The sequence below is a fragment of the Hypomesus transpacificus genome, chromosome 25, assembly GCF_021917145.1.
Source record: "Hypomesus transpacificus isolate Combined female chromosome 25, fHypTra1, whole genome shotgun sequence".
Classification (NCBI taxonomy): domain Eukaryota; kingdom Metazoa; phylum Chordata; class Actinopteri; order Osmeriformes; family Osmeridae; genus Hypomesus; species Hypomesus transpacificus.
Genome location: NC_061084.1, coordinates 1071390 through 1086608, shown reverse-complemented (window position 1 = coordinate 1086608; position 15219 = coordinate 1071390). Strand labels below are relative to the sequence as shown.

Below are 15219 nucleotides of genomic sequence, written 5' to 3'. Positions count from 1 at the left end.
AGAGAGAGAAAGAGAGAGAGGGAACTAAGGCCCTGTATATGTGCTGTATTGGTACAGTGTATGTTGCGGAGCAAGTAGAGTAAAACAGTATTCCTGTGGACTCTGCTACCACAGGCAGTGACAAGGTGGATGAGGAGAAGTTAATCCAGGAGTGGTTCACGCTGGTCAACAAGAAAAACGCCCTCATCAGAAGGCAGGACCACCTTCAGCTACTGTAAGACACACACACACACACATTTACACACGCACATACACATATATACACACGCACACACACACTCTCTCAAATCTAACCCATGTACCTGGTCCTATGCAGGCTGGAGGAGCAGGACCTGGAGAGGAAGTTTGAAATGCTAAACAAAGAACTGCGAGACATGATGGCTGTGGAGGGTAAGTTAGTTATTTCTTCTTGACTTCTCACCCAAAACAGGAACCAAGAAGATTTTTTCATGTCGACAAGGTGTTCGTGTTTTTCTTTCTTAAGACTACTTAAGCAACTTTTATCGGCTAAATCAGGCAGATACAGAACCGATTCTACAGGACAGCGTTTCCGTTTTTTTCTTTCATGACACAAGACATGACACTCTATATTGGTGTTTCATATAGAAACAGCAGAAACATAAGAGGAAGGCTAAATCTATTGAAAAACATAACTGTCGAGGATTCCAATATCAAACACAGCACTTCCCCTCTCTTTCCCTTCATCCCCCTCTGCTCTCGACCACATCTCACGACTTCCATCTCATATCCATCTGTCCCGTTTCCTCGCTCTGGTCTGCGTGGTTCACCCTCCAGAGTGGCAGAAGACGCAAGCCCACCAGCACAGGGAGCAGCTGCTGCTGCAGGAGCTGGTGTCCCTGGTCAACCAGAGAGACGAGCTGCTTCACGACATCGACGCCAAGGAGAGAGGGTGAGACACCGGAGGACACGCGCGCATACACACACATGCACACACATGTACACACACACATGCACATGCACACACACGCACAGTTTGTGACAGCGTCTCTCCCTCTGCACTCAGGGCTCTGGAGGAGGATGAGAGACTGGAGAGAGGCCTTGAGCAGAGGAGGAGGAAGTACGCAGACAAGCGCAAGGAGAAGTGTGTGGTGCAGTGATTACACTGGTGTCAGCAATGGGAATGGTCCCTTGGTCCACTCCGTGTGTGTGTGTGTTTAGGTTATCTAGTGATGCCAGAATGGAGTACAACTGACACTCCAAGAGCATACGACTGTAGCAGCATATGCAGGTATTGTTACTGTATAATGAGCAATACTTACTGTTCTGAGGACATATACTTACTGTTCTGAGGCAAAACATGCTCACTTGCTCATGTGGTTGAATCCCCTTTTGAAGCCTGTCTCTGACTGTTGATCAATCACTTGACACTATTTGAGTTTGTGTGTGTGTGGATTTAATAGATTCTGAAGTGTCTGTTGTTACATAATCTCTTTATTGTGAATGCATGAAGTGTGTGTGTGTGTGTGTGTGTGTGTGAGTACACTACAATAAGATGGGGTTACATGATCTATGACTGCATAGAGTTGGTTCAAACAGGCAAATGAGGCCCGGTTTACCCTACTGAAGTATAAGAACTATTACAGTATGCTGACTGAGGTATTCAACTGAAACATTTTACACTGAATGTAATGGCAAGGGTATTACAGTCCTAATGTGCCAAGTATACCAAAGATTTACTCATATGAGTAGCTAATTTCCCTTGAGAAAGACAAGGACACATGTGCCTAAGGAATGCTATAGATTTCAAGTTTTTTTACAGTATGTTGAACTTTGCAGGAGGCAGCAGGAGATACAAAAGAAAAAAGTCAGTTACAAAAGTCAGCCAAGCTGAAAAAAATATTTTAATTTATAGGTTTTATTTATCGATATTTATATCGATATCTTGCATTTAAACCTGTCCTTGTATTGTGTAACTTAAACAGGTCATAACTTAGTTATGATGCAGTATGAATAAGAAACACTATACACTTTAAATGTTACAGTGTATAGGGTAAATGTACAACGTTACTAATATGCCATTGTGGTATAAAAAACACCTGCTTTTAACCAGAATAGAAGATGTTTATCATTACTCAAATATCAATACTTCTGAATTTCTACAGTATTTTAATACTGGATCAGATAACTTTATCAGTTTCAGAGGAACATGATACTTCTAAGCTAGTTTAGGCATATTCTGTGAGACGTAATGTTGTTTTGGTTTTAGATAGTTTGAAGTTATTTCCCAGCTTGTATACCCAGCCCTGTTCCTCTTTTAACTGTGGTCATGTTTATCACTCCCAGGGCGTGTTTGAGTGTGTGTGAGTTTGTTAACTGCCTTTTGGGAGAAAGTTGTAATTGTTTTATTGTTGAATTTGCACTATTTGTAAAGTTTGGAGAATAAAGAGAATAATTTGTGACTTAGATATGCTTCACTTTATACAGTATATCCTTACTGTCAAAACATCATGACTCCAGTTGTTCATTCTCTCTTTAGTGGGATAGCTATTGCAAAGCTACTGAACAGAACTGTTGAGAGCAACAACACAGTCATGGAGATCCCTAACTGTTTAGGTCAGGTGGTTCTGAATCAATGTAAAATACATATATCTCAGAGAAAGGGAACTTCACTGCAGATCAAGAGGTTGCAGGTTCAAATCCTCCTGTGTGATGGTCTGCTGTATAGGTAAGGTATTTTTTTCCTGTATAAAAAAATATTTCTATCTTATCGATTTTTGTAACAAGAGAGCAGACTCTCCCCCTAAAATCACAACTCTAGAAATAACATAAAAACAAAACAAGATCATTTCAACATTTTCAATTAAAGATATGACAAATGCACCAACAATTCTTTACTTCCAACGAGTGGAACAAATTTCTTATTTAAAAAGTTGCACAATATACACTTTGCTTATCTCTCAAGTATATTTGGAATTTTTATTCTTCTGACTCGAGCAAAAAATTAAAAAGAGAAGTTGGATGTATTGACCAATAGTTTGTCATAATTGTGTGCGTTCTAATCCTCTCACCTGCTCCATAGCTGTTAACTATATAAATTGCATGGTTTTGCGCTTGAAAACATTTATACCTTTATGTTAAACCATTATATATTTCACATGTATTATATTTCATTAAAAGATTATCTAAAATATGTGTAATCAAAAATATAACAAAACTGACTCATATATTATAGGAATATAAAACAGTTTAACGGAACTATTTGATGTAGGGTTGTATCAATTTGCAGCGACATTCCTTTTTTTCAAGGCTTCCTGCTACTTCAGGAGGGTAGGTTCAGTATAGCAGGCGAGGCAACATCACTGGAAGCATGTCCAGAAACAGGAACGATAAAAAACAAAAAACAAAACCCTCCTCTTTTTTTCAGCAGTAATGTTTTCTCATTAAATCCGACCACTGACAGGTCTGAACGCGGTTGGGAACAATGACAATTTTGTGGTTAATTTTGTCTGTCAGGTGTACTGTACTTTGGTCATGGTTATACATTGTGTATTCCATAGCTCAAGAGACATCAGAGGAAGGTAAACCAGATGTTCATATACATTGTTTGTAATAATTGGCTGATTTGTCATCCGTGTTTTATGTACAGAGGTTCATTGTATCTGCTGTCTCAGCCTTTGTATTTTTGTTCTAAATTAAAGTATTTAAATTATGCTAGATTTCAAACAAAGATTCTATCTGATTTCCTATATTTTATCATAACAATTACTGGGTTTTGATGGTGCTCTGATCTTTAGATTTTATAGCATTACCCCCCACAAAAAAAATATAACAGATCTACTTTTCTTTTTGCCAATTTGTTCTTCAGAAACTTGCCTCCTTTAATCTCCTTTCTCTCCTAGTGGAACTGTTCAACTCTGTGAAACTGGACAAACTAGGATGGAAATCTTACCCCCCAGCTGATGTAAGTAAAATACATTAAAAGTTAAGTAAAAATAAATCTAACTCCCTTTTCAATACAAAAATAAACGGTTACAAGGTCTTTGTTTGGTATTTAGGATAAAAGATGAACAAAAAGCATAGCAACTGGTAACAGCGTTACATAGCTTCTGCGAGTAATTCCATGTTTTGAAGCGATTTGTTCTCATTGTCTTCTATCTTACGATGTCTAGAGTGCAGTGGTCTTCAGCCCGGGTCCTTAGGGCCCACTGTCCTATATGTTCTAGATGTTTCCCTGCTCCAACACACCTGATTCAAATAAACTGGTCATTATCAGGCTTCTTGGGAGCTTGATAACAACACATTCATTTGAATCAGATGAGCTGGAGCAGGGGGAAAATATACAACATACAGGATAGTGGGCCCTGAGGACCAGGGTTGAAGACGACTGCTCTAGTCAACTAATCTACCATCTTCTTACATCAGTGGAGTGAGATTCGTTATCAGGTGGGTTCAGAGAGTGCAGCCCCTGTCTATCAGGCCTGCACTACCACCTGGAGCAGGTCAATACTAACCAAATGGATTGATAAGAAGGATGCCAACCGCTTGCTATTGGACATCACATTTGCCCAGGAAGAGGAGCCTACCAATCAGCCGATTCCCCTTCAGATCCACATGCTTGAAACAACCCAAGCTCTGTCCGGCTTTCAAAGTGGTCAGAATGTTTTGAGCCTTGTGACGTCGAAGGCTTTTCCCGTCACATTTGAGCCAAAGCAGTTACCAGAGTACTTTGACCGCAGGGTTGGTTTGGACCTTGGGCAGCTCTCAGAGCGCGGCTTCCATCTTAGGTTCTCCTTTTCAGGAAACTGTGTCTTCATAGCTTCTGTTAGACTGTACTATAAAAGATGTCCAGGGTTTGTGCATGACCTGGTCAGGTTTGAGGGGGCCTCGGCTGCTTCGGGGCCCCAGCCTGGTGTCTGTGTGGAGGGGGCTGTGAAGGAGGGCCCCTGTGAGAGGCCCTGCCAGGAGGATGGGGTGTGGGGGCCGCTGGAAGGGGAGTGCATCTGTCCCCCTGGTCATCAGAGGGTGGAGGCCACCTGCCAAGGTTTGTAGACATCTCACAGTAAAGATTGAGTGAGATAAAAAATCTATGATTACAATATTGAAAGAACTGCTAAAGTATTGTAAATGCACCTGAGGTATGCTAAATTACTTTATAATCTAACAATAGCATGTGTAGCTGGCTACCACAAGCCAACCAACGAGAGTGGAGGATGTCGTCTATGCCCACCCAATAGTTCAACAACCAGGGCGGGTGCTGTGGAGTGTGTCTGTGACCGGGGCTACTTCCGGTTGCCTAGTGACCCATACAACATGGGATGCACACGTAAGAAACCTCAAGCACCATATACTCTGTCCTAAAAAGCTGGATGAAACCATTTGTAGAAAAACAGTTTTGTGAATTTCTTAATCAGCTGGTTAACTCAATTCTGTGTGTAATGATACCACTGGCATGAGTTACAAAGATTATCGTCCCTCCCTAGGAAGTCCCTCCGCCCCAGTGAATGTGACAGTTCAGCGCCTGAAAAACTCCACGCTGTCTCTGCGCTGGGGCCCTCCCCACGACACAGGAGGGAGACAGGAAATGAAGTACGATGTGCATTGTCAGGAGAAGGAGGGTGACACAGTCGGTCTGTGGAAAAAATGCGTGGATTTATTTCTATCCGCCTCAACCGGATTGACGACCACAGAAGTCAACCTCACAGGGGTGAACCCAAACTATGACTACCAGCTGTCAGTGAGGGCATGGAACGAAGTCTCTGTCCACCAGCCCTCGGAAGCAAATCTTGCAAGTGTGGTCATTCACAGATGTGAGTCAGGCTAAAGAATCAGTTCCTACTGCTGATGTCAACACTTACTTTCCGTCAAAAACACTTTTTTGCATCAAAATTATTTCAGAGGAAACAGAAACTAAGGCTTAAGTTCCTGTCTTGTCTTGTGAAATTTGTTTCTAAAGTGAAGGTCACTGATGACCATCGGTCCCTTGAGCATCAGCAGGAAGACTTTTCTACCTGGGGGATTGTGGGCGGACTACTGGGAAGCCTTCTCCTATTGGCCCTGGTCTTGACAGCTGTGTGTACTCGGCGCCGTAAAAACATCCAGCTCAGGTAAACCTGAAAGATCACATTGTTTATAAGCCTTTTGGTAGATAGTTGTGGTGTAGCCTTCCACCTCTCAGCTCTATCTCGTTAGGGAACAAGTTGACAAGTAAACTAATGTAACCCTAATCCTGTTGATTTCAATACCACTAGTAATAACATAAGCTCTGTTTTTGCAGGGAGGATCCAGTCTTCCTGTCTCTTCACCCAGGTGTAACATATCGTCGCGATGAGGACGTTCACCTCGACCTTCCGGAGCCCACCACCACAGGTAATTTAAAAAGCGAATCTGTCATTAATAATTGGTGCTGTATGCGAATGACAAGAAGTGACTATTGTAGGTTGAAAAACAAAACACGGTTTCTGGTTTCACACCTGTTCCACCAGTCAACCCCCCCTCTCTTCTCCTGACTCTTGTTCCGGGCAGCGCCTGAGGCAGTTCAGTTTCTGGAGAGTGTCAGTGACAGACTCCTGACCAGCCTGAAGGATTCCGCAGTGCATCGAAACAAACTGACCCTGGGCAAGGAGCTGGGGAAGGGTGCGATTTTGTTCACAATTCTCACTCAGTACGAGCTCATGTACTCATTTTCTTACATCCGGAAACTTCAGATTTAAAGATGCTGTTCTGCTCTTCTTCCAGGGGAGTTTGGGACTGTCTACGAAGGCCTCTTCTCCCCAGTGGAAGGGATCAACATCAAAGTAGCAGTGAAGACCATGAAAGGTCACATGTTACTATATTAACTATATCCCTTAGGTCTCTGTAAAGTGTCCTTCTGCCATTGTTTGCTGACATCATTTCATGCTACTGCAGTTGGAATATACAACCAAGACGATTTGGAGGAGTTTTTGAAGGAAGCAGAAATTATGAAGCATTTTGATCATGAAAATGTGGTCAAACTTCTTGGTAAGAGTCCCGTCATTCACCTCGATACCCTTCTTGGCACTTCCTAAACCTCAGCCCCCTTATGCAGCACTTGTGTTTGGCGAGATGGGGTGTAACTGCTGTCTTTGTCCTGCAGGGGTCACTTTGGAGCGGGAGCAGGACTCCCCTCTGCCGGTGCCTTTGGTGATCTTGCCCTTCATGAAGCATGGAGACCTGCGACGTTTCCTCGTCGCTACTCGCTACGGGGACATTCCCATGGTGATACACACACACATGCACACACACGCACACACACACACACACTCTCTGTCTCTCACCTTTGCAAAAACACATAGTCGATACATTGTCATTGTCAAAGTAAATCTTAATATTGACCTCTCCTGTTCCCCCCAGTTCGTACCCTACCAGAGTCTCTTACGCTTCATGATTGACATTGCTGCAGGGATGGAGTATCTCAGTTCCCATGGCTTCCTGCACAGAGACCTGGCTGCACGCAACTGCATGTGAGTCCAGCAGGGGGTGACAGTGAAGCCGATCAAAATGAACTGCGCAGCAACAGGCAGCATCACACATCAAAGCCTCCTTGTTCAGAAGAAGACTGCATCTCTGTCCTAACACCATTTGTATTCAGCTAAGGGCAGTATCGGAAGGAAGTGAGCAAATCTCTGAACCCAACAGATAGACTCAGAAAAAGAAAGGGGTTTTCAAAGGCCACAGTAATAAAGCTGCAAAGCTAAGGCGCTAACATTACAGTTGAGTTCAACACAACAAAATATTCTGTCACAGGTTGGGAGACGACTTACATGTATGTGTGGCTGACTTCGGTCTTTCCAAGAACATCTACAGCAACAACTACTACAGGCAGAAAGTGTCTGTCCGAATGCCAGTCAAGTGGATGGCCATAGAGAGCCTGTCAGAGTCCATTTACACCAGCAAGAGTGATGTGGTAAGGCACAGCTCACTTTTCTGCTCTACCATCCATTATCGGAGCAAAGCCTTTCTCGAAAGGCTACCCAATGCACAAGTCAGTGACTGTATGTGTATGCCAACAATCCATGTGTGTCCCTTTCATCTTCCATCTGCCTGCTCTTTGTCATCCTCAGTGGTCCTTTGGGGTCACCATGTGGGAGATTGTATCCAGGGGAAGGACTCCATATCCAGGGATCCACAACCATGAACTCCTGGAGCATCTGGAGGGAGAACACAGGCTCAAACAGCCAGACTGTGACGCCCAGCTGTCAGTTCTCACCTCACTCCAACTCTATTATAGATGAATTCATGCAAGAGAGTCTTTGTGTTGGCGCGCAGTGAGAGGTGTAGGGTTAAGAGGGACTGTTAAAAACAGTCAAAACTATCGTTCTCGCCTTTGAGGGTAGTTAGTTATATCATCACCAAACTAAAAGCATTGCGTAACATAAAGTTGGCCTAGATGTGATGTGTTACATTTTACGGAGTGAAAACTGAGTTCATTTCCAGTCGGTTGCTCTTACAGAGTTGTTGACGACCTGAGATGTTCGTACATAATGTGCTCCTGGTTGCTCCCCAAATATGAATTGCCTAGTTTCTAATTGAGTCAATGTGAGCTGTATTGGCACTGTGACCAGGGGTTAGAGGTCACAGGCCATGGACAGAGGTGTCATTGTCATTGTAGTCATATGTCCTTTCTCTCTCCCTCTCTCTCATTGTCTTTCAACCTCTTCCACTTTCAATTGCCTACTGTACGACCCCCCCTCTATCTACCCCCCCCCCCTCTATCTACCCCCCCTCCTCTATCTACCCCCCCCCCCCTCTATCTACCCCCCCCCCCCCCCCCCCCCAAACACACACACACACGTCTCTCTCTCCGTCAGATACGAGGTGATGCAGAGCTGTTGGCAGCGGGACGTTACACTGAGGCCTGGTTTCAGGGAGCTGGGGGAGAGGCTGAAGGTCCATCTGTGTGCCCTGCCGGTCCTGGAGGCCTGCCAGGAAGCCCACTACATCAACCAGGGCCTGGAGGCAGCCTGCCAAGGGGGCGCCCAGGGGGACAGCCTAGAGGGTGCTGCGAGAGGAAATGTTTACCTGCCCACCCCTACGCCTGCCAAAGTTCTTCTCAATGAAGAAGAGAAGAAGAAAAATACAGAAGAAGAGGAGGAGGATGGTTACCTGCTGCAGACTGGGCAAGCTGTCAAGAAGGGGGAATAGGAGGCTGTACTGATAAAAATATAATTTTGTGTTGCTTTTTAAACATGTCTGACAATACCCCACAAATATGATAGGAAAATTGTTAATTGTGATTGTAAAGATAATGGTGTTAGGTTGCACATTCCAAACTAATGTTGAATAAATACCTAAGATTCCACACAAATCGTGGATGAGGGTATGAGTTCAGCTGTGCTTCACCTGCCTCTAGTAGAGCTTTCTGAGTAGGATTCTAGGAAACATTATGATTAATTACAACATGGGAAACATGTTATGATGTATTTTAATGCCTCTACAGTTAAACACATTTCAAATTTGTTCTCAACTCAATGCAGAATATACCCCCATTACAGTGAATGATTGCACGCGCATGTTAGTGTGCCTATGTATGTGGGAATTAATTCAATATTTTTTTCAAAATTTTGTAATTTATGTATTTTTACAAATCGGTTGGCCATTCAGATTGACTTCAACTAAAACTCAATAAACGTAATCGTAAACTCAATCTGACTGATGAACTCGAACTACAAATCCCAACATCTATCCACTTCTAGATTTGTCCGTAGTGACACGTCATTTGATGTCACTGCCGCACCTGCGCAGCCATCTTGTACTTCTAGCGAGGAGCGGACACAGAAAGAAAAAAGAGGAAAATTGATCAGTCATATTTGAAGAAAATAGGAATGTCTATAAAGTTTCTGTAACACCACAACGTTAGGATACATCAGCTTGACCAAGGGGAGTAGAAAAAACTCAAATTTACATCCAAGTGCCTCGGACATCTAGACTCTCGAGTCATCTTTTGCCTGCTGTAGGAGAGAAGGAAGGAACAGACAATTCGCCGACTGAAAAACACATCCCCAACGTCAAATCATGAATCCCGAATAGTGAGTAAAGCCACCACCCCGACTACATCGTGATTAGTGTAACCGTTTTTTTTGCATTTCTGAATGTGACATGTCGAAACAAGCGCTTATATTTTCAGTCGAATTGCTAGCTAGGTCGCTAGTAGTAGCAGGGCGCGGACAGGTTCCAAGCCCTTTGAAATGTGACAGTCTCGAGATGTGTTTGTACAGTCAACGTCAGCTGATTGCCTGCTCATGCCACCACATTAGCCAGGTTGACAGGCACTGCTAATTTGACTCCATTTTACATAAAACCACAATTTGGCGTTTGTTCATGTTGTCATTGCACATGAGCCAGATGGCTAGCATCTGTCACTGACTTGTGGCCCCAAAATGAGAAGACACGCGCTTGTCACCGGATCTCAAGCACGGTGCTGTGGCGACCGGAGAAAATAGGACGTAGTGCTGAAACGTCACACCACCGGCGCAGTGATTAGCCTAGCCTAGCTCGCAAGCTAACAACGGAAGTCTAGCTAGCTTGATAGCAATATCATTGTTACCTTGCTAGGGGTAGTTTATTTGAGATATAACTGCCTTATATTGTGCCAGTCATCACAACATTGTACTTGTGAACCGTATACATCTATATAAGTGGTTATATCATTGGTAGTTAATGATCGCTTTGTGGAATTGTTTTGTTCGCAAATATGCTTGTGATTGCACGACACATCGCCACATCACAAAAAGTGTACGTGATGCATGCGCAGGTTAGATCGGGTATTTCCACATAGACTTATATACGACACACGGCTCTGTATGTTGTTGTGACACAGTGATAGTGTTTGGCAGCTATACATTACACGTCTTGATTTCAGATGACACAAGAATAACTCAGCCATTGCGCCACCACTCTGCAGTTTGTCAAATTAAGTTCATGACATGTTCTTCTGCTAATGTTGCCGCGAAAGTGTTACTCAACAGTATTTCCCCACTCGAAATAGATTTCTAAGAGTACCACATATCAGTTAAATACTGTGTATTGGCCAGGACTTAGTCAACAGGTAATGAAAACCACAGAGCAGCACAGCCACAGAGTCGACCCCTTCAAAGCCTTCATAAATGAGAATGTCCAATCCTTGGTCTAATGCTGCATGTTTTTACTATAGTGACTACCTTTTCAAGCTCCTGCTCATCGGTGACTCTGGTGTTGGAAAATCCTGCCTCCTGCTACGATTTGCAGTAAGTGAAGCCTGTTGATATTGGGAACCTATTTTAGGGGTCAGTTGGCTGGTGGTGCTGTGAAAGGCACGATGTCTCGCTATATCATTCGTCCTTCTCCACTTCAGGATGACACCTACACAGAGAGCTACATCAGCACCATCGGGGTGGACTTCAAAATCCGGACCATCGAGCTGGATGGCAAGACCATCAAACTGCAGATTGTAAGTGGACACGCGCTCACACACACACACACACCGTAGACTACGCGACTAGAAGGTAACCCACTGAGGGGCTGCCTCTATCGCTGGACAGGCAGAAAACGGGTCCGATTTGGATCCATTCTGTGTTTTTTTTTTTGCCCTGTGTGTGCGCTGTGCAGTGGGACACGGCTGGCCAGGAGAGGTTCCGCACCATCACCTCGAGTTACTACAGGGGCGCCCACGGCATCATCGTGGTGTACGACGTCACAGACCAGGTAGGCTTCATCACGAGGCCAGAGTCCTCTCTCGTCATCCCGGTGACTGACGTGTCCAACCCATAGGGATCCATCCTCGAGGCTGGGAATTCCTGTTTCTCGGGGGTGGTCGCCAACCTTCCTCTGTGATGTGTGCCGCAGGAGTCGTACAACAACGTGAAGCAGTGGCTGCAGGAGATCGATCGCTACGCCAGCGAGAATGTCAACAAGCTGTTGGTGGGCAACAAGTGTGACCTCACCACCAAGAAGGTGGTGGACTACACAACAGCCAAGGTATGTCTGCTTCAGAGGGATGTCGGCCAGAGTAGGATACATTCAGTCAAAGCCATTGAATATGTAACATTGTCCAGTGTGTCTTGATGAGGAAAAAATCGGACTCTGGTTTGGTAATGTGACGTCATCCTTATGCTGTCGTTAATGCTGTCGTTATTTAACGTTGGCGATTCTGTATCACCTTTTGGCGTGATTTTTTGTTGTTGTTGTTGTTGAGCTTGGCTATCGATTCAGGCGGCGAATTTCTACTACAAACTACAAGCAGTCGACGAGTGGCCTCTTCATCTTGTGTGTGTGTGTCCCCTGCAGGAGTTTGCGGACTCCCTGGCCATCCCTTTCCTGGAGACGAGTGCCAAGAACGCCACCAACGTGGAGCAGGCCTTCATGACCATGGCCGCCGAGATCAAGAAGCGCATGGGTCCCGGCGCCACGGCCGGTGGCGACAAGCCCAACCTGAAGATCGAGAGCACCCCCGTCCGACAGTCTGGAGGGGGCTGCTGTTAAAGGACCCTGCCTCCAGCAACCCTGGAGCCCCTCCTCCCCTCCCCCCCACCGCTCCTATCTCTACTCACCCCCCACAAACACTCCTCCCTGTTCACTAGCTACCCGGCTGCGTAGACGGATATCTGAACACACACCTTCACACCCCATCCTCCTCTCCGATCACTGGGCAAACCGACATCCAGGCAGGGGCTAGCGGGAGGGACGGGTGGATGGACAGAGAGAGGGAGAAGTAGAGGAGGGACTGGAGAAGGATTGGAAAGAGAAAGAGCCGGGATGAGGGTTGGGGTTTGCAGGGCAAAGAGGATGAACCTACAGTAAACATGAGATCAGTAGAGAGGAACAGGATGATGGGAGGTTTCGATTTTGATTCCGTCTCAACCTGTAACACACACACACACACACACACATTCTTTTGCTGTCCCCCCCCCCTTCTTTTTTTTTGAGGCACAGTCTGCCATTTGCAGAATCAATGTCTATATAGCAACAAACACCCAGCAGCTTAGAAGTAATCCAATTGGCCGTCTTCATATCAGACCTGGCTATGCCCTGGAGAGAGGGCGGTAGAGAGAGAGAATGAGTCACGTGTGTCTGTGAGTCACCATTCACCGTTGTGAATGCAGTAGTAACAATTATTTACTCTTCCGCTGTGGGATATAAACAGCCAACACGGTGCGGTGCAGACAGTGGAGTTGTAGAGGCCTCACCATGCCAGATAGAGACAGGAGAGCACTGACTCACCACGCCCATTATAGATGAGGGTGCAGGGATGCCCACTTTCAGTCCTCCCCTTCCCCACTCTCTCTTACACACGCACACACATTATTATTTTAAGTGAAATCAACATTAGAGACACACACAGCCTGCGTTTAGAGGGGTGGGTCTGTTTTGGGGGTCAGGGAAAGGCGAGGGTAAAGCTCAGATCTCCTGGTAGCACAGGAAGGCTTCTGGTTGGACTTGGAATCACTTCAACACTCCATCCACTCATCCATCAATCCATCTGGGAGCAGGGGGGGGGGAGGGGGGGGTCACCCTGGGGGAAGCCAAGAGGAAACCAGAACGGTGGTTTTAAGTGCTGTAATATATGGTGTTGGCTTGTTCTTGTTTTTTGTCTACATCAGTTCATAAGATAGATTTCACATGTAAAATGGAGGGAAAAAAAATCAAGATTGTCTTTCTGTCCAGAAATGACACTATATATTTCAGTATGATGGTTCTTCAATAAACACACACACACACACGTCCACACTGATAGGAGCATGATGTAGTTATACTGTAGACATGGGGTGGGGAGGTGAGGCGTTAGGCTGGGAAGCCGATATTCAACTATGAATTAACCAGACACAAGATATTGGCAATATTCTGTGTTCATCTTAATATACTTTTACAGTTTTATTATCATTTTATTTGATATTTTTATTTCATGTCGATTTTGTTTTCAAATCGAGAAAAGCTTGTACAAATTGCTTAATGCTGTCCGATTTATAAGTTGGGTTTGGGATTTCAATGTGTGGTCTGAACTAGGTTGAGGGTTGACCGGGGGGGTGAAAGCTACTGTTCCCTTCCTTGCCTCGCGAGAGTCCTCATGACATCTGTCCTCAGCATTTATTGACCCGTGATCATTCACAGTGGCGGTGTTGCGACCCCCCCCCCAGCTGTTGTCATGTGTGACCTGCATTGCAGTAGGTGTTTTAGATCTCCCTTCAGTCGGTGTGGTGGATTAAGTGGAACTCGTGTGTCACGCTTCTGTCTTCAGAAGGGTGAGCTCTCTCAGTCATATTAGATGCGTGGATTAGAGCTCTTCAACTGTCAAGCTGTTAAAACATAATACATTAGCTGCTGTTTTTGGAGTCTAGCATGTGTTTATCTGTGTTAGTTCTGTCTAGGCCTCCTCGACCATAGCTTCCCCAGCCTAACCCTAGTCTTAGTGTTGTTTCTCCATAGCTATCCTATGGAACCTGACAGGAATGTGGTTCCAAACTCCTACCCCCTCACCTCATAGCATGGGGTCAATACACTACAGAGAAAAGACAGCCCTAGCTTCTCTCGGCTCGAATCTTCAGTTTTGCGTCTTGGAAGTCAACGGCCACAATGGCTTTGGTTTCACGTGTCGTTTTTACACAGTTTACAACAGAGGAGGTAGAGGCTAACTGAAGGATGTTGTAGTCCAGATGGTGTCGAGCCTCGGTCCGCAGGTAGTCCACTATGCTCGGCCTGTCTTAATGTGGCTCGGAACCTGCTTTATTCAGCTGGAAGCCAATCAGTCTGCATTAGAACCAGCTGTCCGTCAAGCTTGTCGCCTGTCTCCATCCCTATTGGCATTGACTGCTTGGTTGGGAGTTGGGCATTTTGGGTGTGTGATTGTAGTTCTGAACCTGTGTCTGTTCATATCTATGTAGAAGGGGGAGTCGCTCACCAGACCCGAGGTCTGCTCTAAGAGTCAGTTGGAAAGGCCTTCCGTTGAGTTGTGGTGTTCGGCTCTGCAGTAGGGGCCATCACTGCAGCTTCATTGAGTTCTTCAAGGTGTTTTTTTCAGTGGTGTGCAGGGAGTGACTGGTCACGGTTCCAAGACCGGATATGAACTCCCTCGCATCCGCCTCCGGCCCAAACCGTCACCCTAACTGTGATGGATCCACACCATCTCCACTAACCGCATCTTCTCCGCTGATACCGAAAATGAGTTTTCGACTTTGGGAGGGATTCCTGGTCCGGCTGTCCGAAGATAACGCAGAACCTTTATTTCAGGAGCTGTGTTTCAAGTGGTGAAAGCCTCAGGCTCTGTGT

At 45.2% G+C, this 15219-nt stretch overlaps 3 protein-coding genes across 9 annotated transcripts in view; all 3 read left to right on the top strand.

Annotated features, from left to right (window-relative positions):
* The window catches only part of ehbp1l1a (EH domain binding protein 1-like 1a), a 30483-nt gene extending 28059 nt beyond the window's left edge, over positions 1 to 2424 (top strand). For all 6 annotated transcript variants that reach the window (XM_047048868.1, XM_047048874.1, XM_047048875.1 and 3 more), the window contains 4 exons: positions 115 to 214; positions 317 to 390; positions 796 to 910; positions 1025 to 2424. In XM_047048868.1, the coding sequence (XP_046904824.1) occupies positions 115 to 214; positions 317 to 390; positions 796 to 910; positions 1025 to 1118 (383 nt within the window). In that variant the 3' untranslated portion in view covers positions 1119 to 2424. The remainder of the gene's footprint in view (positions 1 to 114; positions 215 to 316; positions 391 to 795; positions 911 to 1024) is intronic.
* An 86-nt stretch (positions 2425 to 2510) lies between these two features.
* Positions 2511 to 9625, top strand: si:ch73-40a2.1 (tyrosine-protein kinase receptor TYRO3). 2 transcript variants are annotated; one of them, XM_047048877.1, is made up of 15 exons: positions 2511 to 2686; positions 3861 to 3922; positions 4384 to 5002; positions 5129 to 5284; positions 5442 to 5768; positions 5915 to 6065; positions 6236 to 6327; positions 6484 to 6594; positions 6697 to 6777; positions 6868 to 6960; positions 7076 to 7197; positions 7333 to 7442; positions 7726 to 7885; positions 8043 to 8176; positions 8790 to 9625. In XM_047048877.1, the coding sequence occupies exons 1-15, from the start codon at positions 2671 to 2673 to the stop codon at positions 9121 to 9123; spliced, it is 2568 nt and encodes an 855-aa protein (XP_046904833.1). In that variant the 5' UTR covers positions 2511 to 2670; the 3' UTR covers positions 9124 to 9625. The 2 variants fall into 2 exon arrangements, with proteins under 2 accessions (XP_046904833.1, XP_046904832.1); XM_047048876.1 differs by lacking the exon at positions 2511 to 2686 and adding an exon at positions 2715 to 3539.
* An 81-nt stretch (positions 9626 to 9706) lies between these two features.
* On the top strand, positions 9707 to 14290 carry rab1ba (zRAB1B, member RAS oncogene family a). Its single transcript, XM_047048878.1, has 6 exons — positions 9707 to 10007; positions 11132 to 11204; positions 11312 to 11407; positions 11566 to 11661; positions 11803 to 11934; positions 12244 to 14290. Exons 1-6 carry the CDS (start codon positions 9994 to 9996, stop codon positions 12436 to 12438), a joined length of 606 nt encoding a protein of 201 aa, XP_046904834.1. The 5' UTR covers positions 9707 to 9993; the 3' UTR covers positions 12439 to 14290.
* Positions 14291 to 15219: the final 929 nt, after the last annotated feature.

What these genes read in the sequence shown, in the direction of transcription:
- si:ch73-40a2.1 (XM_047048876.1), top strand. Translation starts at nt 3,443, where the DNA reads ATGACAATTTTGTGGTTAATTTTGTCTGTCAGGTGTACTGTACTTTGG. An exon ending in AAGTGTGGTCATTCACAGAT is followed by an intron (nt 5,769 to 5,914) that starts GTGAGTCAGGCT and finishes TTGTTTCTAAAG; the next exon opens with TGAAGGTCACTGATGACCAT. An exon ending in CTGGCTGCACGCAACTGCAT is followed by an intron (nt 7,443 to 7,725) that starts GTGAGTCCAGCA and finishes ATTCTGTCACAG; the next exon opens with GTTGGGAGACGACTTACATG.
- rab1ba (XM_047048878.1), top strand. An exon ending in TGTACGACGTCACAGACCAG is followed by an intron (nt 11,662 to 11,802) that starts GTAGGCTTCATC and finishes TGTGTGCCGCAG; the next exon opens with GAGTCGTACAACAACGTGAA. An exon ending in TGGACTACACAACAGCCAAG is followed by an intron (nt 11,935 to 12,243) that starts GTATGTCTGCTT and finishes TGTCCCCTGCAG; the next exon opens with GAGTTTGCGGACTCCCTGGC.